This window comes from Anas platyrhynchos, chromosome 2 (genome assembly GCF_047663525.1).
Source record: "Anas platyrhynchos isolate ZD024472 breed Pekin duck chromosome 2, IASCAAS_PekinDuck_T2T, whole genome shotgun sequence".
In the NCBI taxonomy this organism is placed as follows: Eukaryota; Metazoa; Chordata; class Aves; order Anseriformes; family Anatidae; genus Anas; species Anas platyrhynchos.
This window is the reverse complement of record NC_092588.1, coordinates 106,256,881-106,283,733: the sequence shown is the minus strand read 5'-3', so window position 1 is coordinate 106,283,733 and position 26,853 is coordinate 106,256,881. Positions and strand designations below refer to the sequence as shown.

Here is a 26,853-nt window from a genome sequence, read left to right as displayed (position 1 = left end):
TTGAAGAGGTGTGAGGGTAGTTAGAAAGGATGATGCTTCTCTAGAGCTCTGATGACCAAAGTATAGGAAAGGAAAAGAAAAATCTGATCTGTGCCTCTTTGTTCTGCACAGGTTTTGAGTTAACTTTCAGTGTTCTTGCTGTACAGTTGTTGAAAGAAGGGGAAGGAGCTGGGGGTACGTACAGGGTTATGGCATTCGTCTTTCCAGGTAGCCATTACTGTGAAGAGTCATTAATGGTACCTCAAATTTAACAACTTCACTTCTTTGTTTCCAGTTCTTTTCCCTGTTCCACTTGAAGGGAGTGAGCGAGTGGCTGTGTGGTGCTTAGTTGCCTACAATGGTTAAACCACAACTTTATTGAAGTTATTAAATTAGAGGTAATGTGGTCGTATAAGCCTCGCATAGAATGAGCCTAGGGTGCAATAATTGGCATATTATTGCAATAAAATAAACATCAATCTGTTCCAGAGCAATTGAAATATTTTTGTATGGTTTGAAGTAGGTAGCTGATGTAATACGTTGAGGTGTTTGCTGAAGTTCTTGGAGTGTCACTGGGCTGAGTTTACCGTTCTTCAGCTTCCTGGTTTGCTTTTCCATGCATTTAGACCTAAGTAGCATCTCCAGCTTTTCCTCTGGGTTTCTGGAATTTGGTTGTGAAGATATTGTCCTATACCCACTAGGAAACTTGACTTTGTTTTATTACTACTTCTCTCTGCAAAATAACTGAAACATCAAGCTTTTCAACGTCACTGCAGGACTTGTGTTGGGTAGTGAATTCAGGTAGTTGTTGCTCTTAAATGTAAGCCTTGAATTCTTTTGAAAATACAGATACAGCCAACAAGTAGTGTTAGAGATGAAAATGCAAATGCAGGACTGCTAACTGTGAAGTCTACGGAGGCAGAAGTGCTATCTACATTTCCTGTAAGTAAACTAATAAAGAAGCTAGACTTGTTTTCTTAGGCATTTAGTAGGCTGTTGCAGAACACTAAAGCTGAATCTGCCTTGATGGAGAGAACTATGTAGGCTTCTGGCTTATAATTTGTCATTCAGCATGCATGCTACAAATGTGAAGACCAGCTTTCATCCCCCTACCCATCGGTACTGCGTCGCTGCCTCAGTTCAATTTTAGTTTTGTTGGTAGTAGTGCTGTCTGGGCGTCACCAAGCACTGTTTCAACAGCTGCAACGAGCATGGCAACTCCAGCAGCTGCGACGGGCATGGCAATTCCAGCAGCAGCAAAGGGCGTTGCCTCTCCAGAGGCAGCAACGGGCATTGCAATGCCTGCTGCAGCGCTGGGCATGGCAACGCCGGCAGCAGCGACGGGAAGAGCGAATCCAGCAGAAGCAAAAGGCATGGGAAGCCCTGCAGAAGGAGCTGGCCTGGATAATCGAGCGGCGAAAACAGGAATTTCAAGAAGAGTGGAAGCGACGGGCACGGGCCATGGAGAAGCAGCGGGAGATATGGGAAGTCGCAAAGCAGATGCGGTTGCAGGAAATCCAGCAGCGGTGGGCGCAGCCAGTCCAGCAGCAGCAGCAGCAGCAGCAGTGGGCGCAGCCAGTCCAGCAGCAGCGGTGGGCGCAGGAAATGCAGCAGCAGCAGCGGTGGGCGCAGCCAATCCAGCAGCAGCAGTGGGCGCAGGAAATGCAGCAGCAGCAGCAGTGGGCGCAGCCAATCCAGCAGCAGCAGCAGCAGTGGGCGCAGGAAATGCAGCAGCAGGCGAGGGAAACCCGGCAGTAGCGCCGGGGGTGGGAAATCCAGCTGCAGTGCCGGGGGCGGGCAATCCATCAGCAGCGGAGGCGAACATGACATGTCTAGAGGAGGAAGAGGAGGCGGAGGAAGAGGAGGTAGAACAAATGACATACTCAGTGGCAGGGGGGAGCGTGACATATCCAACGGTGTCGGCGGGCGTGACATACCCAGCAGTGGCGACGGGCATACCTTATCTAACACTGGCAAAGAGCAAGACAAATTCAGCGGCGACGACTACGACGAGCATGACAAATTCAATGGCGGCGGGAGACATGGCAATCACGGCGGCGGGCCAGGTAAGTCTTTTTGCTGTCAGTACTTCTTCGGGTGAGTATGCCGCTTTGTTGCGAGTTGTGTGGTGCTCGTGAAGCTAATGAATGTTAGTTTGTGCTTGGCTGAATAAATTGGGGTCGCATGCCAGTTTGGGGAAAAACGCACAAATGTTTTGATTCTGCTTCTCTCAGTCTTAGACCTTGCAAACTTCTGTTTAATGCGATTGTGTAACTGCTTCAAATGCTGCGGGATTCGGGGGGGGAATGGGGTGTGGCTTTTATGGCAAGCTATTTATACTGATTTGGGCGGGGGTAGAGTTAATTTTCTTCATAGTAGATGGTGCTGCGTTGCAGATTTGTGACCAAAACAGTGTTGCTAAGGCACTGGTGTTTTAGCTGTTGCTGAGCAGTGCTTGCACAGTGACGAGTCCTTTTCTGTTTCTCACACCGCCCTGCCAGCGAGGAGGTTGGGTATGCACAAGAGGCTGGGAGGGGACCCAGCCAGGACAACCGACCCCAGAGGACCAAGGGGATACTCCACACCATTTAGCATCATTCCCAGCAATAAATAGAATCATAGAATCATAGAGTATCCTGAGTTGGAAGGGACCCTTAAGGAACATCAAGTCCAACTCTTGACACCGCACAAGTCTACCCAAAAGTTCAGACCACGTGACTAAGTGCACAGTCCAATCTCTTCTTAAATTCAGACAGGCTCGGTGCAGTGACCACTTCCCTGGGGAGCCTGTTCCAGTGTGCAACCACCCTCTCTGTGAAGAACCCCCTCCTGATGTCAAGCCTAAATTTCCCCTGCCTCAGCTTAACCCCGTTCCCGCGGGTCCTGTCACTGGTGTTAATGGAGAAAAGGTCTCCTGCCTCTCGACACCCCCTTACGAGGAAGTTGTAGACTGCGATGAGGTCTCCCCTCAGCCTCCTCTTCTCCAGGCTGAACAGGCCCAGTGCCCTCAGCCGTTCCTCGTACGTCTTCCCCTCCAAGCCTTTCACCATCTTCGTAGCCCTCCTCTGGACACTCTCCAACAGTTTCATGTCCTTTTTATACTGTGGTGCCCAGAACTGCACACAGTACTCGAGGTGAGGCCGCACCAGCGCAGAGTAGAGCGGGACAATCACCTCCCTCGACCTACTAGCGATGCCGTGCTTGATGCACCCCAGGACACGGTTGGCCCTCCTGGCTGCCAGGGCACACTGCTGGCTCATATTCAACTTGCTGTCTACCACGACCCCCAGATCCCTCTCTTCTAGGCTGCTCTCCAGCGTCTCATCGCCCAGGCTGTACGTGCAGCCAGGGTTTCCCCGTCCCACGTGCAGGACCCGGCACTTGCTCTTATTGAACTTCATGCGGTTGGTGATCGCCCAGCTCTCCAACCTATCCAGATCTCTCTGCAAGGCCTTTCCACCCTCATTGGAGTCCACAACTCCTCCAAGTTTGGTGTCATCAGCAAACTTGCTCAAAATACCTTCTATTCCTACATCCAGATCGTTTATAAAAATATTGAAAAGTACCGGCCCTAAAATGGAGCCTTGAGGGACCCCACTGGTGACCGCCCGCCAGCCTGACGCAGACCCATTCACCATAACCCTTTGGGCCCTGCCGGTTAGCCAATTGCTTACCCATCGTATGATGTTTTTATTTAGCTGTATGGTGGACATTTTGTCCAGTAGGATCCTATGGGAAACCGTGTCAAAAGCCTTGCTGAAGTCCAAAAAAATCACATCAGCTGGTTTCCCTTGGTCCACCATACGGGTGATCTTATCATAAAAGGAAATCAGGTTAGTTAGGCAGGACCTACCCTTCACAAACCCATGCTGGCTGGGACCAATGACTGCTTTGTCCCCCAGGTGCGCCTCAATAAGTTCGAGAACCATCTTCTCCATGATTTTACCAGGCACTGATGAGACTGACAGGCCTGTAATTGCTAGGGTCTTCTTTCTGACCCTTCCTGAAAATCGGCACAACATTTGCCAGCTTCCAGTCTACCGGGACCTCTCCAAATTCCCAGGATCGTTGAAAAATAATTGAGAGAGGTTCCGCGATGATGTCCGCCAGCTCTTTCAGCACCCGGGGATGAATCCCGTCCGGACCCATGGACTTGTAGGGATCCAGGTGGAGTAGCAAATCCCGCACACGTTCAGGGTCGGTTGGGAGTTTGTCATCCCCACTGTCCCGGTCCTCCAGCTCAGGGCACCCTGGGTCCCGAAGCCCATCATCGGCATTGAAGACAGAGGCAAAGAAGGCGTTAAGTGTCTCTGCTTTGCCTGTGTCATTGTCTGTGAGGAGACCTTCCCTATCAAGGAGCGGCCCTATGTATTCTTTAGTTCTCCTTTTTCCATTCACATATCTAAAAAAACCCTTTTTATTTTCTCTCACAGCCACAGCCAGCTTCAACTCTAGGTGTGCTTTGGCCACACGAATTTTCTCCCTACAAACACGAACAGCATCCCTGTATTCTTTCCATGACACCTGGCCCTCCTTCCAGTAGCGAAACACTCTCTGTTTCTGCCTAATCTCCATTAGAATGTTCCTGGTCAGCCACGCCGGCCTCCTGCCCCGCCTGCCTGACTTGCGATATTTAGGAACTGCCTGATCTTGTGCTTCTAGGAGGCATCGCTTAAAGAATGACCAGCACTGGTGGACATTGAGGCCTTCAAGAGCAGCTTCCCAGGGGACCTTGCTGACTAGTTCCCTGAGCAGCCTGAAGTCCGCTTTCCCCATATCTAGGGATGAGGTTTTGGTGGCACTTTTCCTTCTGTCACCGTAAAGTTTGAACTCAACCACTTCATGGTCGCTATGACCGAGGCGGCCACCAATCACCACATCTCCCACCAGACCCTCTCTGTTTTCTAGCAACAGGTCTAGGAGGGCACCTTTCCTAGTTGGCTCCGTTAGCACCTGCACCGAGAAGTTATCATCTAGGTGCTTCATGAACCTCCTGGACTTACTCGTGTCAGCCGTGTGGCACTCCCAGTTAACGTCTGGCAAGTTGAAGTCCCCCATAAGGACAAGGGGAGTTAATCTCGAGGCCTCTCTTAGTTCTGTAAAGAATAATTTATCGGCGCTATCGTCCTGGCCAGGCGGTCTGTAATAGACTCCCACAACGACATCCCCTTTATTCGTTCGTCCCTTGATCCTTACCCAGAGGCTCTCAACTTTGCCATCGCCGACCTGGAGTTCCACACAGTCCAGCCCCTGCTTCACATACATCGCCACCCCACCACCTCGCCTACCCTGCCTGTCCCTCCTGAAGAGCCTGTAACCATCTATCGCAACACCCCAGTCACAGGACTCATCCCACCAGGTTTCGCTTATGCCGATGATGTCGTACTGCGGGACTGGGCCAGTACTTCTAGCTCATCCATTTTATTCCTCATACTGCGTGCGTTCGTGTAGAAGCATTTCAGGTGCGTCTCCTTACACTCAGCACCTTGTGGATCTGACCGAAGGACCTCACTGGCACACAGCCCCTCTGATTCTAGCGTACCATCCCTTAGGTCTTCACCGGCGTGCCTGGTTTTAGCCCCTTCCCCCTTCGACTCTAGTTTAAAGCCCTATCTATCAGCCCTGCCAACTCCTGACCCAAGATCCTTACCCCTCTCTGAGAGAGGCGCATCCCATCCGGTGCCATCAGGCCCGGTGTAGCATAGACCTTCCCGTGATCAAAGAACCCAAAGTTCTGCCGGTCACACCAGTCTCGAAGCCACGAGTTTATGTGAACAGCACGCCTTTCAGCTTTGATCCCCCCTATCGGAAGGACAGAGGCAAACACAACCTGCGCCCCTGATCCTCTAAGTAGTCGCCCCAAATCCCTAAAGTCTCTTTTGATCGCCTTCGGACTTCTCATTGCTACTTCATCGCTACCAGCCTGAAAGACCAGTAGCGGGTAGTAGTCAGTGGGCCGTACCAGGCGCTTGACTTTCTTGGCAAAGTCTCTCACCCGAGCCCCAGGGAGGCAACAGACTTCTCTGCGGGTTGGGTCCGGTCGGCATATCGGTCCCTCTGTCCCTTTCAGAAGGGAGCCCCCCATAACAATAGCCCTTCTTTCTTTTTTTGAAGGATGATGTGGCAATGCGATGTGTAGGTCGCCTTGTCTTAGGCGCCCCCTCCAACTGGGACGGGTTTTTATCTACTTTGTCATTCAGATTGTCTTGTTCTAGTCCTTCGTATCGATTATTTAAGGGTAGATGAGAAGGTGAGGTGGGCAGAGAGAGGGCTCGCCTACCACCCCGAATAGGCACCTGCCTCCATTCCCCCCCTTGATCTAGGTCTCCTCCCGCTGCCTGGCAGGAGGAGGGAACCTCCGTCTTCTGCATAACAGGAGACGCCTGTGCTGTGGCAGGCTCGTGAGCCTGCCTCAGAGAGGGTAGAGTGCACCTCCACCAGTCAATTTCCATCTCTGATTCCCTGATGCTCCTGAGCCTGTTCACCTCCTCCCGGAGCACCGCTACCTGGCTGAGCAGTTCTTCAACCTGGGCACACCTCCCACAGGCATACCCACCACTGCTGTCGGAGGCCGACAGAAGGCTGGGGCACACTCTGCAGCCCAGGACCTGGACGGCTGCGTGTTTCCCCGAGCCCTCCGTCTGAGTAGCCACACTGGTGACCGTGGCTGGAGATGCCGCACGAGATGCGGAGGCCACGGTTTTCTGCCTGGTTGATACCATGGTCAGGTTCTCCGCAAGCAGGTTACAAGCACCGAAGGGAGAGGCAGCTGCAACAGAGCGACGATGGGCCCCCCGCTCGCCCTGCCCGCGCTAACTGCCGCGCTAACTGCCGCGCTAACCGCCACACCCTGTTTGCCCGTCCTGGTCGCCGCGCTCCCTAGGGGCAACTTTTAAACAGCCTGGGAGGGGGCGCTGCTGGCTCCGCCCGCGCCTCGTCAGCCTCCCTCGCGAGGACTGCCGGGTCCCGGCGGCTCCCCTGAGTGGCCTCGATGCCGGACAAAAAGCCCTGCCCGCCTCGGTCCCCTGCTCCGCTGCAGAACACGTCTGCCCCGGAGCCCATCGCCTCAGCAAAAGGGGGAATGCTGGGGGAAAGAAGGGGAGGGAGCTGGGGGTACGTACAGGGTTATGGCATTCGTCTTTCCAGGTAGCCATTACTGTGATGAGTCATTAATGGTACCTCAAATTTAACAACTTCACTTCTTTGTTTCCAGTTCTTTTCCCTGTTCCACTTGAAGGGAGTGAGCGAGTGGCTGTGTGGTGCTTAGTTGCCTACAATGGTTAAACCACAACTTTATTGAAGTTATTAAATTAGAGGTAATGTGGTCGTATAAGCCTCGCATAGAATGAGCCTAGGGTGCAATAATTGGCATATTATTGCAATAAAATAAACATCAATCTGTTCCAGAGCAATTGAAATATTTTTGTATGGTTTGAAGTAGGTAGCTGATGTAATACGTTGAGGTGTTTGCTGAAGTTCTTGGAGTGTCACTGGGCTGAGTTTACCGTTCTTCAGCTTCCTGGTTTGCTTTTCCATGCATTTAGACCTAAGTAGCATCTCCAGCTTTTCCTCTGGGTTTCTGGAATTTGGTTGTGAAGATATTGTCCTATACCCACTAGGAAACTTGACTTTGTTTTATTACTACTTCTCTCTGCAAAATAACTGAAACATCAAGCTTTTCAACGTCACTGCAGGACTTGTGTTGGGTAGTGAATTCAGGTAGTTGTTGCTCTTAAATGTAAGCCTTGAATTCTTTTGAAAATACAGATACAGCCAACAAGTAATGCTAGCAGTCCTGCGTTTGCATTTTCATCTCCAATTGTGAAGTCTACGGAGGCAGAAGTGCTATCTACATTTCCTGTAAGTAAACTAATAAAGAAGCTAGACTTGTTTTCTTAGGCACTTAGTAGGCTGTTGCAGAACACTAAAGCTGAATCTGCCTTGATGGAGAGAACTATGTAGGCTTCTGGCTTATAATTTGTCATTCAGCATGCATGAATCTCCACTCCTTGCTCCACTGGTAGGGGCTTCTCCGAAAAAAACTCCACCCGCGCTTCCCCCCCCTCCCGCCCTCCAGGGTCAAACGCGGGGGGGGCTGCATACAGCGGCAGCCGGAGGGAGCCCGAAAACGCCGGCGCCTGCCCGGATGCCACCCCTGCCCCTTCAGGACCCCCGGCAGGGAACAGAATAAGGGAGCCCTTCTCATTTACCCTCCAAAAGAACCCATCCGATGAAGTATGTACAGTGCTCCCTTCCGCCCGAGGAGCACTAGGTGTTGCTATTCTTTCACGATCCGACCGAACTCGCAGGGGGGGCACAAACGGTTTCCCACCCTCTTCTTTCTCCTGCTCCACATTATTTTCATCCCCCGATCGAGCCTCCTCCTTCGCCTGCCCTGACCCTTCCTTTAGATTGTTTTTTATCGGCAGCTCCATAGGAGCCTGCTTATTCTCACTGTCCCCATCGGACAAAAGCATGCGGTGCACAGTAGCCCACAGGCATGCCTCGTTGGCTACCTTTTCCAAAACCGCTCGCACTCACCCATAGGTCGGTAGTAAAGTCTGCACCTCTTTGTTCCCGATGCAAGCGCTGTCACATAAATCCCGTCCCACCGCTTCTAAAGTAGCCTGTCTCAGGCAATGAACAGGAGACCCCGCCAGATTCCGGCGTGTCGCCCAAAACAAGAGGGACCGTATGTCCTTCTTTCGTAAAGCTATTCCTGCTTCCTTGGCCAAGGATTTTAAAGTACTCACCACCTCATCGACTCCAGGCCCCATGGCCTCCCGCATACCTAGCACGTACGCACCGCGCCTAACTCGCGCCAACCGGTTGCACGTCGGGGTTCGTATCACGTCGGGGTCACCATATGTAGGATATCCCGACCGAAAGCCCCTGGACAAACGGACACAACGACCAGCGTTCTGTGCCGTAAGCCAATTTACTGCTGCGTGACATCATCTTATATAGTGTCAAAGCGTCCCACCCAGGAACCCAGGACCCCTCCCACTGTGCCCGCAGGCACCCCAGACCCCTCCTTTCGTGTACGCAGGCACAACCCAGAATAATCCCGCATATTCTTGTAGAAAACTTCATCACGCTTGGAAGAAAAAAACATCTCAGCTAAGTAAAACAGAAAACTTGAATTGAAGCATAGTGGTTTTAGAAGAGTCGCTTCAAAGACTTGTTTAATTAAAAAGAAGAAAGAAAGCAAGTTCCTACTGCAATCCCATCTTCGTCAAACTGATGGTGGGCACCAATACAATGTGTTGAGCTAATACAGGCTGGAAGTTGTAACTGCAGCTGTGAAGTTTACCCAGTAAAAAGACTCTACAAGGCATTCTAGCAGTTCTGATGCAAACACAAGTTCAGGAAGCATTGATTCATGGTTAACACGGCAGAGCAGGAAGAAGTCTGGCATTCACTGTGCTCTTACAGTAAAGAACCTGCACTGCACACACCATCCCAATCCAGGTATGCACTCCTAACAGGAAAGGGAAATAGGCTAATAAATCTCAGGAGAGGGAAAAAGACGTCAGAGAACTACTTCGTAACAGCAGCACACAGACTGCAATCAACTTTCTCTTCCTCTCATCATTTTCATTTATGTAGACTACACGAGAATACACTCCCAACATTTTTCAGCTCTGGACAACAAACAGCCCAACCAACCTCATTCACTGAACTACAAAACTGGTATCTGCACTATCTAGTCCAGAACAGAAGGTGCACGTCTCTATGCTGTACATTAGAGACCTTAATAGGCAAAGTCTGCATAAAATGGGTGGCCACAGCCTGATTTTTTGATGTTTATACACTTGGGTCATACACCACCACAGTGTCAGACTAGATGAAATCGTCTATCTATGTGGGCCCCTCATTACAAGTCACATGTTAGGGACCAGCCTCTCAAAGGCCAAAAAACAGCACTGATACTTCACATTGTTTCTGCTGGGCCAACACATCTGTAGCACTACCTTTTCAGTTGACAACACAACGAGTGTTTCCACAAAGTACTCGATGCAACCTAACTACTGTGTTTGGTGATGCAAAGCAAGCCATGTCAAAGCAGGCACACACCTGGAAGCTGCCTTGCTGCTCACATTGAAGAAAATAGATTAAAAAAAAAATCGCACTACAATTGAAGTGGCATCAAACCTTGTAAGGCTCTGAAGCTTCAGCGCTGCCATCCAAATTCAAGGAGGCTGCATCTATTACCTTGAATCTGCCCCAGCTCAATCCCCTGAAACAATTCCAAATACATATACAAGCAACCCTTTTCCCACCCAGATTTTCTTTGCTTCATCTATTCCACCTCTAACTCCTGTCTTATTAATCTGCCCCTCTAAAGACTCACTGGCTCACACAAGGAAGCAACCCACCAAGCCCCTGATTCCCCGCCACATTGCTTCCATGCTTTGGGAAGATCTAACTGCAACGGCTCAAACTGTGATGCCACCTCACCCACCTCACCCCCTCCGCCTACGTGAGGTTCCTTGCCTTCTGTCTCTTCCTACATGTACACCGGCACTAGAACCACGAAGAACATGTTTCCTGTAACACTCCAAAAGCCTTTTCTGTTTCAGGATGTCGTCATTTCAATTCAGGACTGAAAACACTCCTAGCAAAAACCCAACAGCTAATAGCAAACAGAAGCTGTTTCTGCTGATCAGCTAGAAGTAACCTCTAAGTACTGAGGAGTCACAAAGGAGAATTTGTATTACATTCAAGAACAGCACCCAGCTTACGACTGCTACTTTCCCTAACTACACTAAGCCATAAGAATTTGATTCTTACCTGCCATCACAGTAATTATGGTTTATATTGCCCCCAAAACACACAGGGCAGTACCAAAGCTGTGTCGGCTAGGTTTAACAGCTTCCACCACTATTAAGTACAGTAATTTCTGCTTCCTTTTTTTTCTTGGAAGAATATTCTTTTGTTTCCAGCCTCAGTTAATTATTATATACACTGTTAATTAGCAACTATTTCTCAATACTCATAGGGTTATGGAGTCCCTATGACTGGAAAATACTCTACACCCTTCGAGATGAGAACAGCATATAAAGGCAGCAACTTGCAAGACCGCTCTAGCTTCAAGCAAAGCTTTCCTCATTGCTCTCGTCTCCTTTGACTTGAATACTGTCATCCTTCTACCAAAGCTTTATAAACTTCATTACCATGAATGAAGGAAGACCAGAGAAATTAGAGAGTAGCAGAGGATATAACTTAAGGAGCTGTTACTAGGATTATTTTTTTTTATTGTTCCTGGTGTTATTTTTCCTTCTTTAAGCCAGCAAACTGTTTTCTCCAAGATTTTTTTTGTTAGCTTAAGAATATGTATTATATTGCAGCAACTTCTTTGCTGTAAGTCAGCTGAGAAGTCTACCAGTAAGAAGGTCAAGGGAAAGCTGAATGCTGATGCAGAGTGCCAACAGACTTCATCCTCGTTCCATGGGATGTTTGTAGCTACGGCAGTTCAAGTCTACGCTTCCATATGCTTAAAATACCAGATTTAGAAGCCAATTTCAGCTGACCTAGCAGATATCAGCAGTACAGTTAGAGCCAGCAGCCTGCAGGAAGGAGCAGACAGGTGCTCCACAGCAAGGCCTGAAAGTGTCTCCCATACACACTTCCAATCTAAGCAAGCACATGAAGGGCTTGGCTTGTCACTTACCTAAGTGACCAGGAAAACAAGTGAAAACGAGATTTCGCTTGTGTCCTAACACCCATATAAAAATAAAGGCAGATGAAATACCCTTACTACCTTGTTAAGTTTCACAAGCCAGAAGAGAACGTGCTGCACACAGGTACAAGTAAAATCCCTTGCTGGCAGGTTTGCAGAAACAAATTTTTATTTACACAGGCAAGTCTATCTTTAGACCCCATTTAACTCTTTACATTTCTAGAATATTTACATGAAGAAGAGAGTGATGAACAAAAAGATTACAGAAACTGTCAAAAGCATAGCAAAAAAAACCCAACCTATCATTGTGCTTTAAAACTTATGAGCTAGAATAACGTAGAAGAAATGTAGTTTTAGCACCTTGGTCATAACGGTCATGCTATATAAGACACTTAAATAGCAGAGGGGATTTCAGAAGTGACCGTATCCAGAGGTTGCCAGTGACAATTCATGAGTGAATCGTAGAGTTCTTCGCTTGTCTCCATAAACTGTCTGTTCATTTCATCAACATCCAAGTAGAGCTGTGGATCTGAAAATAAAAGCCTGGTAAGTACAAGTATCGGATCTGAGGCATGCACACAAAAAACACTCATGTGAAATGGCTGATAAGATGTATTTTAAGCTATATGTAATAAGCTATTAGACCTACTTATTTTAGTGAGATATTTAGTCCTCTAAAATGTTAAACCTCACAACTCCAACTTTTGGGAATCCTACGGGCTAGGACTGCATTATCTTTATCTTGAAAGACGAATAAAGATGACGTTTAAGGATAATCGGCCATGAGACCTTCCCAAGAGCCATTTAATTCACTTCTACTCTAATAGATGTTACACAAGATAGTTTCTCAACACTGACACAAAATGCCTCCACGTGAAAAACTCTGCAAACCTTCCAGGACACAATTACGTTTTGTACCAAATTTGTAAGAGCAAGCCGAATCCTCCTTTTGGAATCTGCAACATAAGCTTTTACCTCGGGGTGGAGAACAAAGCTTTTGCGTATTATTGAGTTTCTAATATAGAATCTGCTTAGTGGAATCAATATGAAGAGCAAAAATGTACTCAAAAATGTACTTACTTAGTACTTTGTGTCTACTCTGTTGCAAATTTTGCTGGAATCAGGAGTTGAAGTCTTTGCTGGTTTAGAGTACCGGACCCGACGCATTGAATGAAGGTTTAACCTTGGTTTCACAAGTCTCTTTACAGGTGGATGCGGGGACTCATTCTGGGAGTCCAGCTTTGAAAGGGAAACAGCAATCAATTTATCCTGACGTCTACCCAAAATAATTCCAGTATTTATTGATGAAAACAAATTACAGAACTATAAAGCTCCCATCGGTCTTGGCACTCTGTGAATACAATTTGAGAATTCCAAAAAGCATTCAACCTATAGAGGGAAATCACCAGAAAACCAGTAACAAAATCCATAAAGCTATATTTAAGTAGCCAAAGTCTGACTGAATTCCATTTCAAAATGTGGCAGTTAGCTTTGTAGACAAAATAATTCATGCTACCATAATTAAAATAACTCGGGTTCCTATATGTTCCTATCTTTTCCTCTGCCAACACTGATTTTTTTTTTTAATAGCTTAATTCATTAATTTAACATTCAAAGCGTTAAGCAACTAATTATACAGGCTTCTGGGCTTCACATTCCCTACATTTTCCCCCTTCAAAGTCACACAAACAATAGAACACATTCAAAATAAAGTTGTCAATCTTACAATAATCTCATTCATTAAACTATGATCCAATGCTTTAGATGTGCATTTAGATGCACATCAAGTAGTGGGTTTGACTTCATTTTTCAACACATTTTCACAGACCAGAGTTACTTTTTAACACAGACCACCGCATGTTCTGCAGAACTGACTTAACTGAACTGTCAAACAGAAAACAAATCCTGAAGCCTAAAAGATTTACCAATGGCTCCACCTGCAGTCTTAACGATCAGAAGATACAGTCTTAGCAAGTATGCTATTGTTCAAATCAATACCAACAGAAAATGGTTTACATTGCAGCTTTAGTTTCGCAGTATCTCCCAACTCTTAGTAACAGAATTCACACCACCTATGAAGTGTACAAAAGTATATCTTTCTAAAAATTATTACATTCATTTTGAAACCTTGAATAAAATACGTTTTATGGAAGCTCACAAATCTCCTTCGAGTGAACGATGGTTCACTGCTGGTTTAAAGGTAAAAAAGAAAAATATTAATTCCCCCAGTTAGGCATTTAATACACCAAGAGCTATTCTGCCTGGTACAGTTCCTTGAAATAAGAAAAATACCACATCACTGCGACCCGCTGCAGCGACCCGCTGCAGAAGTTTAGCCTGAGTGCACAAGTGTTCTGTCAACCCCACGTTCACTTCAGCAGGAAAACACACAATCATCTCCTTCGCAAATAATTGCTTCTCATCAAGGGCTACCCTTCTCCTGCCAAGCATTATGAATTCCAGTATTATGAAGAGACAATCTATCTCCTTCTACCCAGTGACAGCTGCGTGCAACATTCATTTAGTGGCTGACAACTTCAGGCTTTCTGTAGCAAATCTGGCAGATCTTTCTTAATGCCTTATCACAGGTGTATTTCTATAGTAGAACTGAGAGTTCACACCAGATTTGTTTTTAGTTATTTGGATAATATTTATGATAGACTTCACTTCTCAATGCCTTTGTCATTTGGCATATGGTGAAAAGATGGCACAGGAAAGCTGACATGTTTGCAAACTCTCAAGTGATTGTAAACTTAATTACACATCCAATCAAGGAATTAGCACAGAAACTTCTTCAGACATTGTCCCTTTTCTCATTAGAACAGAAGATGAAGAGTGTGCACATCCTGTTCTTTCCTTCAGTCACCTCATCTTAAAGCGGTCCTTTCAGGGTTTTGCAATTTAATAAACCCAATGACACCCCTAATTAAAGTCACCAAAAAAAGATGACCGGTTTTCATTTTTTAAACAAAATGAAAGGAAATCATGCTTTACCACAGCACTATCACCAATTCTGTGCTACCTCCAAATAGGAATTCCGGAGCATAAGATTTATAGTGTCAGAAATTAACGATTTTCCTTGGTTTTACCTTGAATGGTGATAAAAAGCAGGAAAATAGTTTGCTGTGCCTAAATGAACACCCAAGTCCGTACAAAGTCTATATGACCAGTCAAGCAGTATTTTTCTGTTTGTGATCGTTTCTTCAAGAGAAAAAATTTCCTCAACAGGAATTTAATATGCAGCTTCACCCCAAACTGGGGGACAAGATAAAACTACTTCGTGTGGTCTAGAGTCGTTGCTCTCAACTTACAAAGATAACAAATCTTAACGTGAGTAATCTTTACAGCCCTTCACCTCTTGTAGATAGATGCCAATATTAACTTGATTAGACGCGTATGTTGTCATTGAGGTTTGAGAAAATTTTTCTAATAGTGATAAAGCATTAGAAAAGTTATCTACCTCATCTTAAGACATTATTGGTTCTTACCTTTCTTCGTTTGGGCTGAAGGTCAGGAATATTCAGTTCATCTATGTCTGGAGGCTAAGGGAAAAAATAAAGCCTAAATGTTAGAGGGCTTTTTTTTTTTCCCTGAGAGAGGGTTCCCTGCAACAAAAACATGGGGGTTCATGGTCAACTTACAGAACTCAGTGGCAAAAGAGGTGGCATTTTTTCATCATCCTGTTGAAAAAATAGTGCAATAAGTTAAACTTGACACAACATAAGGAAGAACAGTTTTATCTTTCTCCTTTGATGGCACATTTACTAAGTTTTAGAACCACGTGAAGCAAAAACGGATTAAAAGAAGTGCTATTTACCATCAAAGGGCTTGACAGCTCCTCCAGTGCCTCCAAGACGCACCGTGCTGCGGTACTTAAGGTAGCGTGGGACTGCACTTTTGCTTGCCTAACTCTCCTTCTCATTTGTACCTGGAAAATTAGCATTTTAAGTGTTACAATGGTCAATCCCGAGTTAAGGAGGCATGTATTTTATGTTCCAAGGCTACACTGATGATATAACCAATATATTCTGATGACAGAGAAAAATGCAGTCACTGGGAGTTCAAGCCGTAAAGAAGAGTACATGCTGAGTACAACGAAGTTTACCTTGGGCCTCAGTGCATCTTGCACGTGCTTGTTGCGCGAGTAATAAAAGAAATCCATACTTGTAAAAGGTCAAGACGGATGATGCTAGGACTGCTAAGGCCTCCAAAGCAGTAATCAGGGAAACAGAACTCAAGAAAAGGCTTGTGGTACAGAAAGTGCTTTCGCTAACAACACACACCTCAGAGTTTCACGATGGTGTAGGTGTACCATCTTAAAATCAGTGTATACAATCATAACCAGGAACTAGTTTTACTTCTCTCTTGCTTCCTCCCTTCCCCCAAGATTAAAGTTGGCTGCAAATCTTTGTTTTAAAAGATAAAGATCCGATTTCAACTGTAACAGATCTAAATATTACACTGAAAAAGTGAACTGTTTATTTGCACCACCCAACTTCAAATATCATGCAAAAACTTCCCTTGGTGTGACTTTTTTCTTCCCATGTTAAACCCCTCTGTGTTTATCACACGATATGAAGACAGGAAGCAGACCATGCAGCATATAAAAACACAAGTGAGACTCACAGAACGGTTACGGTTGGAAGTGACCTCTGGAGATCACCTGCTCTACCCCCTGCTCAAGCGGGGCCACCCCAAGCAGGTTGCCCAGGACCATGTCAAGTCAGCTCTTGAAGATCTCCAAAGAGGGAGACTCCACAGCCTCTCTGGGCAACCTGTGCCAGGGCTCCATCACCCGCACAGCAGAAAAGCATTTCCTGATGTTCAGACAGAACCTCATTTTGTTTGTGCCTGTTGCCTCCTGACCTGGCACTGGGCACCGCTGAAAACAGAATGGCTCTCTTTGCACCATCCCTTCAGGTATTTACATACATCAATAAGATCCCCCCCCCCCCGAACCTCCTCTCCTCCATGCTGAACAGTCCCAGCAGTCTCGGCCTCTCCTCAGAGGAGAGGTGCTCCCAGACCCTTGATCGTCTTGGTTGCACTTCGGTGGACTCTCTAGTACATCGCTGTAAGCCACAGCAAGCAGCAATAAGCAAGCTTCTCTCTCCTTTAAAAGCCTAGTATTTTGGTTCCTCTTGTTACCATAATCCACTACTATTGTTAGAAAACAAAAATAGCTGACCAAAGAGGGTTCCCAGCTTTGAACCACAAGTTTTCAAGGTTTCCCCTAAGTGAGCTACTGCCCTTGTTCCATTGCAGAGCTGGACTGTCAGAACAGATCCAGCAAACCCATGTTTTCATTTCCTTAAAATTCCTTTTGATTTATTGATAAAAGTCAAATTGATTTAAATGCATTCCTACCAAACCTGATTTGACTTTCCTTTTCGATTCAGCTCTAGCTAATCAGAGTTGTCAGCAGTTTTTATTTGCTATTTCCAAGAACTCTTGGGGGCAAATACCTCTCTTCAAGAACTATATGAATCATTCAAAATAGAAAGCACGTTACTGCTTATCTTGGGACTGCATTTAGGCCTGCATGCCTCTACGTAACAGAAGAGCAAAGGATCAGCAAAGTTAATTTTAGATATTTTTAAAGAGCGCAGTTTTATACAACAGATCCATAGCATGAGTGCAGGCATGCTTGCAAAAAAAGATCCACACATAAACATTGGCCAGGTTTGACTACTGTAGCTTTTGCTACTATAAACACAACTTTTCAAAGTTATGCTGCCATTGTTTTTATTTACATTAAAATAACACCATGCAATGTAGTCAGAGGCAGACAATGGCATTCAAATGGAACTTCTTGAAAGAAGTAACAACAGAGGAAACCCCAACTACCAACAACTAGCCTAAACTGTCATTCTTGCTCTTTCTGGCAAGTATTACCTGTGGTAAAAACTGCTAAAAAAAGAACTTAACCCGAAATCAATCTCTTCTATTTTTGTAGACCAAGAGGGCAGAAGAGCAACTGGTACCACATATTCAGCTCCCTGCTCAAAGCTCCTTTGGCAGTGCTGCTTTTTTATTTCCATCACTATTTCCCATTACCCTACTTTTCTCATACCTGATAAGGTTCTATCATCGACGGCTTTGGTATTACAGCTGCACCACCATAGACCGTCTTTCCAGGGTAAAATGGAGAATACCCAGGCTGGTTTTTCTTACAGTCAGATGTGCTTCCGCGTGCCTACAGAAACACAGTACGTTAAGTGGACAGAAAACCAGCTACACATTCAAAGTGATTGAAAGAAAGACTATGCAGTACTTACAGCACAAATTGCTCCAAAAGCAGATAAACTGAATGCAGGTTTCTTAGAGCTAGCTGCAGAATGCTGCGAGAGGGAATGAGTTCTATCAGCTTCTGTGGTCCAGAGCAGTGATGAAGAAGTATTTTTTAAAACTCCAACATCTGCCAAAGTGACATATATGTTAAATGTAAACGTCTCTAGTACATACAGAACTTTAACAGTAAAGACCACACTAATTCAAGTTCTTCAACACGGAAAAATAAACGTGGCTTCAGCTTCTTTAAACAGCTTCGTGTACAGACTGAAAATCAAGTAACAGCTACAAACTTGAAAACTGTTCACTGAGCTGCAAGTAGTTTTCAGCAATCTTAACAAGTTAATACTGTGCTTCCAGTGCAGAAGATTTTTTTTTCCTTTTGTGCTAAAAGCAAAGAGAACTGCATAAACGTCAGTGCATTTGTACAGACAAAGCTTTTTTCTATGTTGGTGAAAGGCTGGAGGCCAGCACAGATCATAATTGCACAGGTTTTACACCTGGAAGATTCCTAGAAGGCTGCTCTAAGAGTTAACGATCTTCTTCCCACATATGTTTTACGACGACACACCAGAAAGTTGTAGTGCACTCAGGTTACACTGCTAAAGCCCAGCAACTCTACTCTCAACCATACACAAGTTCTCTGAAAAACCTGCTGAGGACACTTCAGTCCCTGTCTATCTGGGGGACTAGAAAAAGCTGCAAACCTGCTGTTTGCCCTTTCAATGAGAAGACCTAGGTACCAATCTACATCGACACAATGCTTATTTCTTATTTTAAAATGGTGTGCCTTCCTTAAGGAATTTGGCAAAAGACATGAAAGTATTGACAGCTGAAGCCTTCTACCAAGAAAGGTCAAAAAAACAGCCCGCAACGTGTTATGTCAGAGTACTTTCCTTATCTTCTCCTGCTAAAACACAGGAAAACATCTTGTGATTCTATTTGTCACCTACACTTATTCACATTTAACCAGATGTCTTGTCTGTTAGATATTCTGAGTCACTCTTCCTTCTAGACAATCAGCCTAGTTGTCAAGCTACAGCAAGTCAGCCTGATTTCCTACCATCCCAGTTCAAAATTTACATATAACCTAGCTGAAAGTGTGTATTTCAGCATCGACTCTTTGTAACAGCAGGGTATCACAAACCTATTCCAAAGCAGGCTTCTATTCAAAAGGTGATAGGATTATACACTTCTAAAACACTAAAACAAATTTAATTCTTGCATCCAAAGCTGACATTCTCCTATTTTGTTTACTAAGGTGATGTGCAATATTAAAGAACACAAAGTACTTCACATTAAAAAAAAGTCAACTAAACAGAGAACAGAAAAATCACCTTTGTCAGATGCTCTAGAGGAGAAGCCACTGGTTGTTGACATGTTGTCATTGTCTTGTTGAGAGATAGCATCTTTGATTTCTTTTATGAAAGAGAGTCCAGGACTGCCAATGCCAGATATTGAAGATGTGGAGGGCTGAGAAGGTGGGACAGAAGAATCCGACATGGTATAATTCAAATGGCTCCGATGAAGAGCGGGCCTTGTTAAGGCAACTGGGTAGTTCAGTGCTGAGCTACTTGTGGATGGTTCTAGACAAGAACAGGGAGATAATTAGCTTTGCTATAGACAAGCTCACAGAAGCCAAAACCTGTTTCCTATCAACAGCCATGCTATTGCCAAGTTCTAAGCGCAAAAATAGAGAAGCCAAATTTAACTTCTTCCTCACCCAGATACCGTTTCATCTAACTGTCTGGCTACAACAACAACACTGCTTGCAATACTGAGTATTAATGTTGCATTCAGAAGAAGTTAACTGTGAGGTTTCACAACACCAGATTCCGACCCCGTGTTCAAATGCTCTAACACTGACTTGGCCTTTCACCAAGTCAAACACAAATACTCCTCCTCGCATGTACAGCTTGCAAGAAGCTTTACAAAATTTGAGATTACATGCTAAGGCACAGATAACACTGCAGCTTATATAATGGTGGAACAAAGGTCATTAATCTAAATACACAGCATGAAAATGAACACTTGCAGTACTTTTTTTCCCAAGTTCTACCAGATCAGCTCATCTTAGAGGCAAAACACTACCTCCTACCCGTTAACTACTGGGATTTTGACCCAAGGGAAAAGTACGTTGACCCAAGTAACCAGATGAGCATTTTTCCCTCTTGAAGCAAAGGGTCTGCAAACAATGCCAGTGGCCTGATAAAAGCCTACAGTCTCCCCCGGGAATCTGGGCAATTAAAATGACTTTGCGCCACTATCCTCTTGATGCTCGCACTCAAGCTTAAACTAGTTAGTTCAATCTTCATAACCACTGCAGTACCACTAATTAGTTCTCCAAACCATGAGCAGATTTTTAGAACAGTACCGTTTGAGATACACAAAGTTATTCGGGCTGAAGGCCACCTAAGCAAGGAATATAGGCTCCAGCACATTGATACCTCAGAGCTGAAGAAACACATTTGTTTAAAAATGAAGTAATAATTTTTAAAAAATATCTTATTCTTAAGCAGAGCAAGTAACACCCACAGACAGCTACATAAGCTACAAAAGGTTCTAGGATGTCCACCTGCTCCTGATCTCCTGGAGTTAGTAAGCTTGCAGTGCAGCTGTTCTTACTGAAAGCTCCTTTCACACAGTTACATAGAAAAGCCAACATGTGTTCCTCAGTCATGAAGACCTTCTCTATTCTTTTCTCCAAACTTATTCCCAAGCTACAGCTACACAGAAAGCAATCAATCTCCTTGTTTACAATTAGATGAGATTGGAGGCAAAGCTATTTCCGCATTATTTTTTGATTCTGCCAACAACAGAAGCAACTGACTTTCCAGTTTACCTATGGTTATCTACGCACACTCAGACCAAACTTCTTTACTTATTAAAAGCTGAGGCCCCCAAAACAGCTAATTTAAGAGAAACTCCAGTAAGAGTATGTGCGGATTTATACAATAAGACTACAGTAACAGTGAGAGGCATCGGATATAAGACAAATTCATCTTTCATGCAGTAAAGGGGTTACAAACCTCGTTGCCAACGCTCCCAATACCTGTTCAAAGACACCCCTTCCCCCTGCGTAGACCTTAAGGTTATTGAATATTTTAAGGATAATAATGTCATAAACCACATCCATGCACAAGTTCCCTAGTTCTCCATTAAGTTAACAAGGAACTTGACTAAATTGATCAAAGCCCAAAACAAAACCAAACAAAAAAAGTCAGGACTCGAGATGGAATTTTCCTGTGCCACTCTAGCATCTATTATTTTGTTTTGAAGACTGCAAAGCAAATTCATTTTTAATTGCCTTACGCAATTAGATTTTCATTCCGTTTCTTGTAAAATATGGAAAATGCAACCTAGCACACTTGCAAATGAGTTCTTTCCAGCATTTAGCACCTGGCTAATAGAGTACGTAAAGTTGACTGATGCCTTCCAAGAGCATAAGAGGTATGCTTCGTAATTGTGCGGACAGTTTAGAGCTAAGACAGTTTCACAAACAGTTGTTTCGACTTTCTTGTTTGTTTTTTCATTCTGTCAAAACCCTCCTTCCAATTTCCTTTTGATATTCGGATTCAAAACTAGAAACCTGTGAATAAATACAGCTGGCCAGAATTCCGAATGATTTTTCACGTACCTTGTCTATTAAGTGTCGCTCGTTCAGGCATGTATCTCCCATCATTTAGGGTACCTCCATCTGCGTAATTATGATGCTGGTTTACTGGAGTCGCCGCCTGGTTTGCAGATTTATTTGCAGCTGCACACTCATTCTCACGCTTATTGAAATACTTCTGCAGCCACGCCGGTACAATACTTTTCACCGTTTCTGTCACTCTGCTAATTATTCCCTGCTTGAAAGAAAAAACACTCGTTTAATTACAGAAACACAGTCAACGGCATATGCTGGGATACAACTTTCCACGGACCCTGAAGACAGATATTATATAGCACATACTCAGAAGACGACGACAAGGTTGATCCTTAGCATAGGACCGCTACACTTCTGGTACACCTCAAATTCAGCTGACATTGATTTACGACTACTTACCGGTTTCTGCACTTCCAAGTGACCTTGGCAAAGTTCAAAATTTTGAAACTTCTGCCAAAATTCACCTGCAGGTTGTCAATTCGCAAGGGCATCAGGAAACTCTGTGCCTAAATACCTCCTGACCTACAGACTTGTTCCAGGACTCTTCCTCTTCGCGCTCTCACGTGAAAACCAACTAAGCCTGCCTACAGCCACACGACGGGCTGCTCGCCTCCCTGGTGCGAGCAAACACGAAAGCTAACTCAGCAACCCCAACGCAATGACAAGTGGCAGGAGGTGATCAAGTTGAGCAAAAATCTGTTCATCAGTTGCTAACGCACGGGTCTGGCTGGGTCTGCACCAACAGCCCTGCTCGCCTGCTTCTCTGGTGTCAGGCAACACGATTGTCTAGTCTAAACCACTATTTGGGCGTCGAAAACTGGTAATGTAGTTTGAACATGCAGAAGTTACAGTCTAATCATTCTGAAACAAGAACTGTGCTGTATTCAACTCTTAAAACAAATTAGCATAGAAGCCAAAACAAAAGCCTGAATCATTTAGGTTTTCCATACATGATAACGCAAACTGCGGAAAATAAGACAACCAGACAGCCCTGAATCTGGGGTTAAGAGAGAGGCATGGGAAGAGGAAGAAAGGAAGACCGAAAACACAAAGCCTTTCTCCAGAAAGACATCTTAATTCACGGTTTGACATTTTTCCTAGTGATCTGTAATTTCATCGTGTACTTGCACGAAGACAGAATAAATACCCAAGGACAGTTAAAACCACGCAGGACACCACCAAATAAACACAGCCATCACGGTTAAGACCTTAAAACGCACACAGGTACAAAATGCTCTGGATGTTGCTATTCTTCTCCAAAAATCCTACGCCTCAGCTTCCCTACAAAAACCATTAAACGCACGTAATGCCATAGCTGACACACAGTCCGACACGCGGTACCAGCGGAGGCAGCCCCTTCCTCCTCCCCTGCCCCTCAGTTCCACGTTCCCCTTTTATTGGGGCCAATATTCCTCTCCGATGAATGGAAGCCTATCAGGAACTCACATGGGTCCAAGTTTGCAAAAACAGACATTAGAATAGGCCTGCAGGATTCTGTTGCTGTGCAAATCCTCCCCGTACAGAAAGCGGCCCGAGACTCAAGACGGAACAAGTCACAGGCACTCAGAAGAGCAAACACCCCGTCACCTTGAATAACCTAAATGAGTAACTACAGAGCCTAGCTAGACGAATCATTAACCAAGATGACATTTTACCATCCAAACCTAAAGCCAGACTGCTTTGACCCTTTCTTGCATATGGCAGCCTGGCTGCTGCTCCCCGCATCAGTGGCATTTGAAGAAAGAACTGAACCCCGAATAATTTCTCCAGCCCTTTCAGAAGCCACAAGTGGGAAGTACTGACAGCCTGCTCCATCCGACCCGTGCATGGCGTAAGACAAGAAGCTTTGTCAATGCCAAAGCAAGGAAAAGTAAAATATGCTGAAACATACCTCCAATTTCCTGCTGCACAGCAAAAAGGTTGATTAAATGACCGCAAAAGAACAAGGCAGGCGCTGTGAATGAGCCAGAGCCTGCCATCTAACATCGATATTGCCAAAAAAAGAAACAAACGCTCCCCCCAGAAGTAAAACACACCCTGCACACGTGCCCACTCACGACAAGGTTCAAGAAATTGAGGACTTCCCAATGGTGTCTCCCACCTGCCCGTCACAGCTACAGACCCAGAAATAAAGCACCACATCCCAGGTTCCCTACTGCCATCATTAATCCCTCTAGGGTTTAACACCCAACAGGCTGCTGCACAAGCCCCCTGCTTTCAGAGGAGGGAGCTGCTCTGGGGGCTCCCCATTGCCACAGGACAGGCAGTTTCACCCCAGCCGCATGGAGCAGCGCTTCAGCCGGTGACTGTGCTCCCGTCCTTCAGCAGACTCAGCATTAGCCCACTGATTTCAGCAGCCTGAGAGCTGCCGTCAGTCTCAACAGTTGCCTGCTCGTCTGAAACGCACTCGCACGCTATTCTCGTCCTAAAATAGCAGCAGGAAAGGAGAACAACACAGCACACCAAAAAATACCCCCTGAAAAGGCCCAATAGCTTACTAATAGGGATTTACAGCAGCTCCTCAAATGCTGCGCATCCCAAGAGCCCGCAGCCCTGCTACATACCTCTCTGGCAAGGTCTACACACACCAAGCAACAGTAGCTACAGTTACCAGAGGCAAGCTGCCTTCAGAGGCATCCCGAAACAAAAGATACAGAGGGGGGAATACCAGTAAACAACCAGGTGTCCTAGTTTACTACTTTGAAACACCATTTCTTTAAACGGTTTATATAAAGGGAAAAAATAATGTTACAGTTTAACTTCCAAACTTAAAAGCGGGCTATTTCTTGGCAAAAAATACTTAAGGAATAGGACAGTTCTCCCAGCTTGCCAGGGGTCTCTCACACAGCAATGGGGGCAAAAGTATTGGCAGGAAGACTTGGCAACGATGCCTTACTGGAAACCGTCTATTTTTGTAACAGAGCTGATGTCAGTATGAGAGACTTAAGTAAATCCCACTCTCTGACAAAGGACGGACTAAAACAATTATCCAGAAAGGCAACACACTAACACAAATTCTTCAGAGATGCAAAAAGCACAACCCGATAAAAGAGCTAATTCATTAGATGCACACCTCTATCAGCATCAACTTTTTACCTCCAGCTGAACTCTGATTCTTGTATTTTCATTTTCTCCTCCAATTTCAGGAGTCTCAGGTCTTAAAGCATACGAATCAGTAAATCCTCAAAAAGAAAGCCTGCACCTGAGGGTGAAGTTCAGCGAGCGGCAGCGGATCGGAGGAAGCGCTTCCCACCACCAAAAAGGGCTTCCAGGCTCTCTCCATCCCCCACGGTTACCTTGTGCCAGCTCTGGCGCACAGCAGGCTGCCCTCCCTGCTGGCTGCATTCGTTAAGCTGGCAAAACGCACGGGTTTCCCTGCTGGACTAATGAATTCAGCTGGCGTGGTGCAACGCAAACGGCCCAGGAGGGAGAGCAAGATCAAGCAGCCAGCACACGAGAAGGAAGAAACGAGACCTCTCCCTCCTTTTGATTGAGTGTGCGCACACCATGCGGGTTGTATCAAACCGACCCAGACAAACATTCACCTGTGGGCTGTGATGTATTTTGGGGGCAGCCCCGGGGCCAGCTCACCGTGTGCTTACACAGGCGCTGGTGCCAACCCCGACGTGATCCCCTCTCTTGTGCAGCAGCGCGGGCTCAGGCTGCCTGCGGACTAACCAAGCTCTTGCTGTCTAGGGAGTGCGTTCGGTTTGGATGCAGGACAGCAGAGTTTTTCAGTTAGAAGAAAAAGACAATAAAGCTTACGACTTAATATGAACAGTATGTTACAGGAATGTCATTAATTACGCGACAGTGGAAAAACCAACCACTTCATTGAAAGCAACTGGACTAGTTCAAATTTATTTCTAAAAATCGTGAAGAAGGGATTATGCTTCCCCATGCCAAAGCGAGCCTCCTTTTCCTTACCGTAGCTAGCTTGAGAAGGAACCTCCCAGGGAAATTCTGCTGCTGCTTTACATTTCAGCGCTGCTTGATGATTTCTCCCATGAAGACACAGCCCACTGTTACCATTTCCACCCGAGTGCAAAAGGCCAGTAGATGCTCTGACAGCTAAATCAGTGTCTAACTCGCTAGGTTAAATCCTTGTGGCGCTGAACGGCCTTATCTCAAGCTTGGTCCACACCTTCAGCCGACAACATTTCAAGAGAGGGTGCAAAGCACAAGACACCTTCCTTCTTGGTAAAAAGCACTACTTTAGGCTGTCGCTAATCCTCAGCAGAGATCAGTGGTGGTGCTGTAGATCTGAGCGCACGTTTTGTGCTACACTTTGAGATAGACACCTATCAGCACCAAAACCAAACGTTGAAGACCCAGGAGCAGTCTTAGGCGAGTGTGTTCTTAAACCCAAGAAGGGACGCATAAGTACGGTTACTATTCTTTACTGAAAGACTGCTTCACATATGCAGCGTGTCTGCAGCTAAGTCTCAAAGCCAGTCTATAGAACCGCACTAACAAAATGCAGTTCAGATTTGGTTTTCCCTTACCACACGGTCTAAACCAATTATTCTGACTCAACAAGCACAACGACAACTACAACAATACCTGGTATGAGGATAACAGACTCTGGCATAACCCAGGAGACAAGAAGTTTAAAGTTTTCAGAATTAAGATGATCAAGAAATACACTGCCCATAGCACCAGATGGTCTTTACAGGGCCATTAGCAGTTACCAGATTTAGCAAGATGGATGGTAACATACTTTTATATTTAGGATTTAAGTCGACAACGTGATGCCTAAACTGCCTATCTTATTTCCAGGTATTCTCCATTAAGTAAAACACAATTCATTGCAGCAGTTCACCACCAACCAACGTATTTGCCAAAAGAAACAGCAAACTCCCTATTCCCCCCACTTATTCTAAGTCAATCTGTGCATACGAAGGCACACCACATGCTACAGATCCGCTACCTCCAACAACACGCTTGACTCCCAGCAATGAATTAAACAATATTTTCAGTGCCACTTTGCCTAAAAGCACTCGCAAGCTACAGCTCGCAGGCGGGAGGACACGTTCTGCAGGTCAAACACAAGCAGGGGCAGGCCAAGTCCCACAACAGCTTCTAAAAGATGGTTAAATGCCACTCGAGGGCAGCTCACTGCTTGATGCTCATCGTCCCCGTGCCCAACGCTTTCTAGTGCAGGAGAGACGTTACAGGTAACCTGAAACACATCTCACAAACTGAAGTACTTCCTGACACAAAATGTAAGTCCTGGCACTTCGCAGTAGCA

The 26,853-nt window shown here is 45.5% G+C and overlaps 2 protein-coding genes across 4 annotated transcripts in view; one reads left to right on the top strand and one right to left on the bottom strand.

Moving 5' to 3' along the window:
- On the top strand, positions 1–25,966 carry LOC140001661 (uncharacterized). 2 transcript variants are annotated; one of them, XM_072034039.1, is made up of 3 exons: positions 1–2,045; positions 7,747–7,839; positions 24,749–25,966. In XM_072034039.1, exons 1-3 carry the CDS (start codon positions 1,191–1,193, stop codon positions 24,779–24,781), a joined length of 981 nt encoding a protein of 326 aa, XP_071890140.1. In that variant the 5' UTR covers positions 1–1,190; the 3' UTR covers positions 24,782–25,966. The 2 variants fall into 2 exon arrangements, with proteins under 2 accessions (XP_071890140.1, XP_071890139.1); XM_072034038.1 differs by lacking the exons at positions 7,747–7,839; positions 24,749–25,966 and adding an exon at positions 2,481–2,745.
- The window catches only part of LOC113841358 (nuclear pore complex protein Nup153-like), a 36,101-nt gene continuing 21,061 nt past the window's right edge, over positions 11,814–26,853 (bottom strand). The window contains exons 8-16 of one of the 2 annotated variants that reach the window (XM_072034020.1): positions 21,591–21,804; positions 19,291–19,539; positions 17,941–18,080; positions 17,736–17,858; positions 15,480–15,590; positions 15,304–15,342; positions 15,151–15,204; positions 12,743–12,901; positions 11,814–12,191 (exon numbers count right to left, since the gene is read on the bottom strand). In XM_072034020.1, coding sequence (XP_071890121.1) covers positions 12,743–12,901; positions 15,151–15,204; positions 15,304–15,342; positions 15,480–15,590; positions 17,736–17,858; positions 17,941–18,080; positions 19,291–19,539; positions 21,591–21,804 — 1,089 coding nt within the window. In that variant the 3' untranslated portion in view covers positions 11,814–12,191. The remainder of the gene's footprint in view (positions 12,192–12,742; positions 12,902–15,150; positions 15,205–15,303; positions 15,343–15,479; positions 15,591–17,735; positions 17,859–17,940; positions 18,081–19,290; positions 19,540–21,590; positions 21,805–26,853) is intronic. The other variant, XM_072034021.1, reaches the window with a different exon arrangement.

Excerpts from the sequence above, each read along its gene's own strand:
- LOC140001661 (XM_072034038.1), top strand. The coding sequence starts at position 1,191 with ATGGCAACTCCAGCAGCTGCGACGGGCATGGCAATTCCAGCAGCAGCA. Across the intron at positions 2,046-2,480 it reads CAATCACGGCGGCGGGCCAG|CGAGGAGGTTGGGTATGCAC; the intron begins GTAAGTCTTTTT and ends CCGCCCTGCCAG.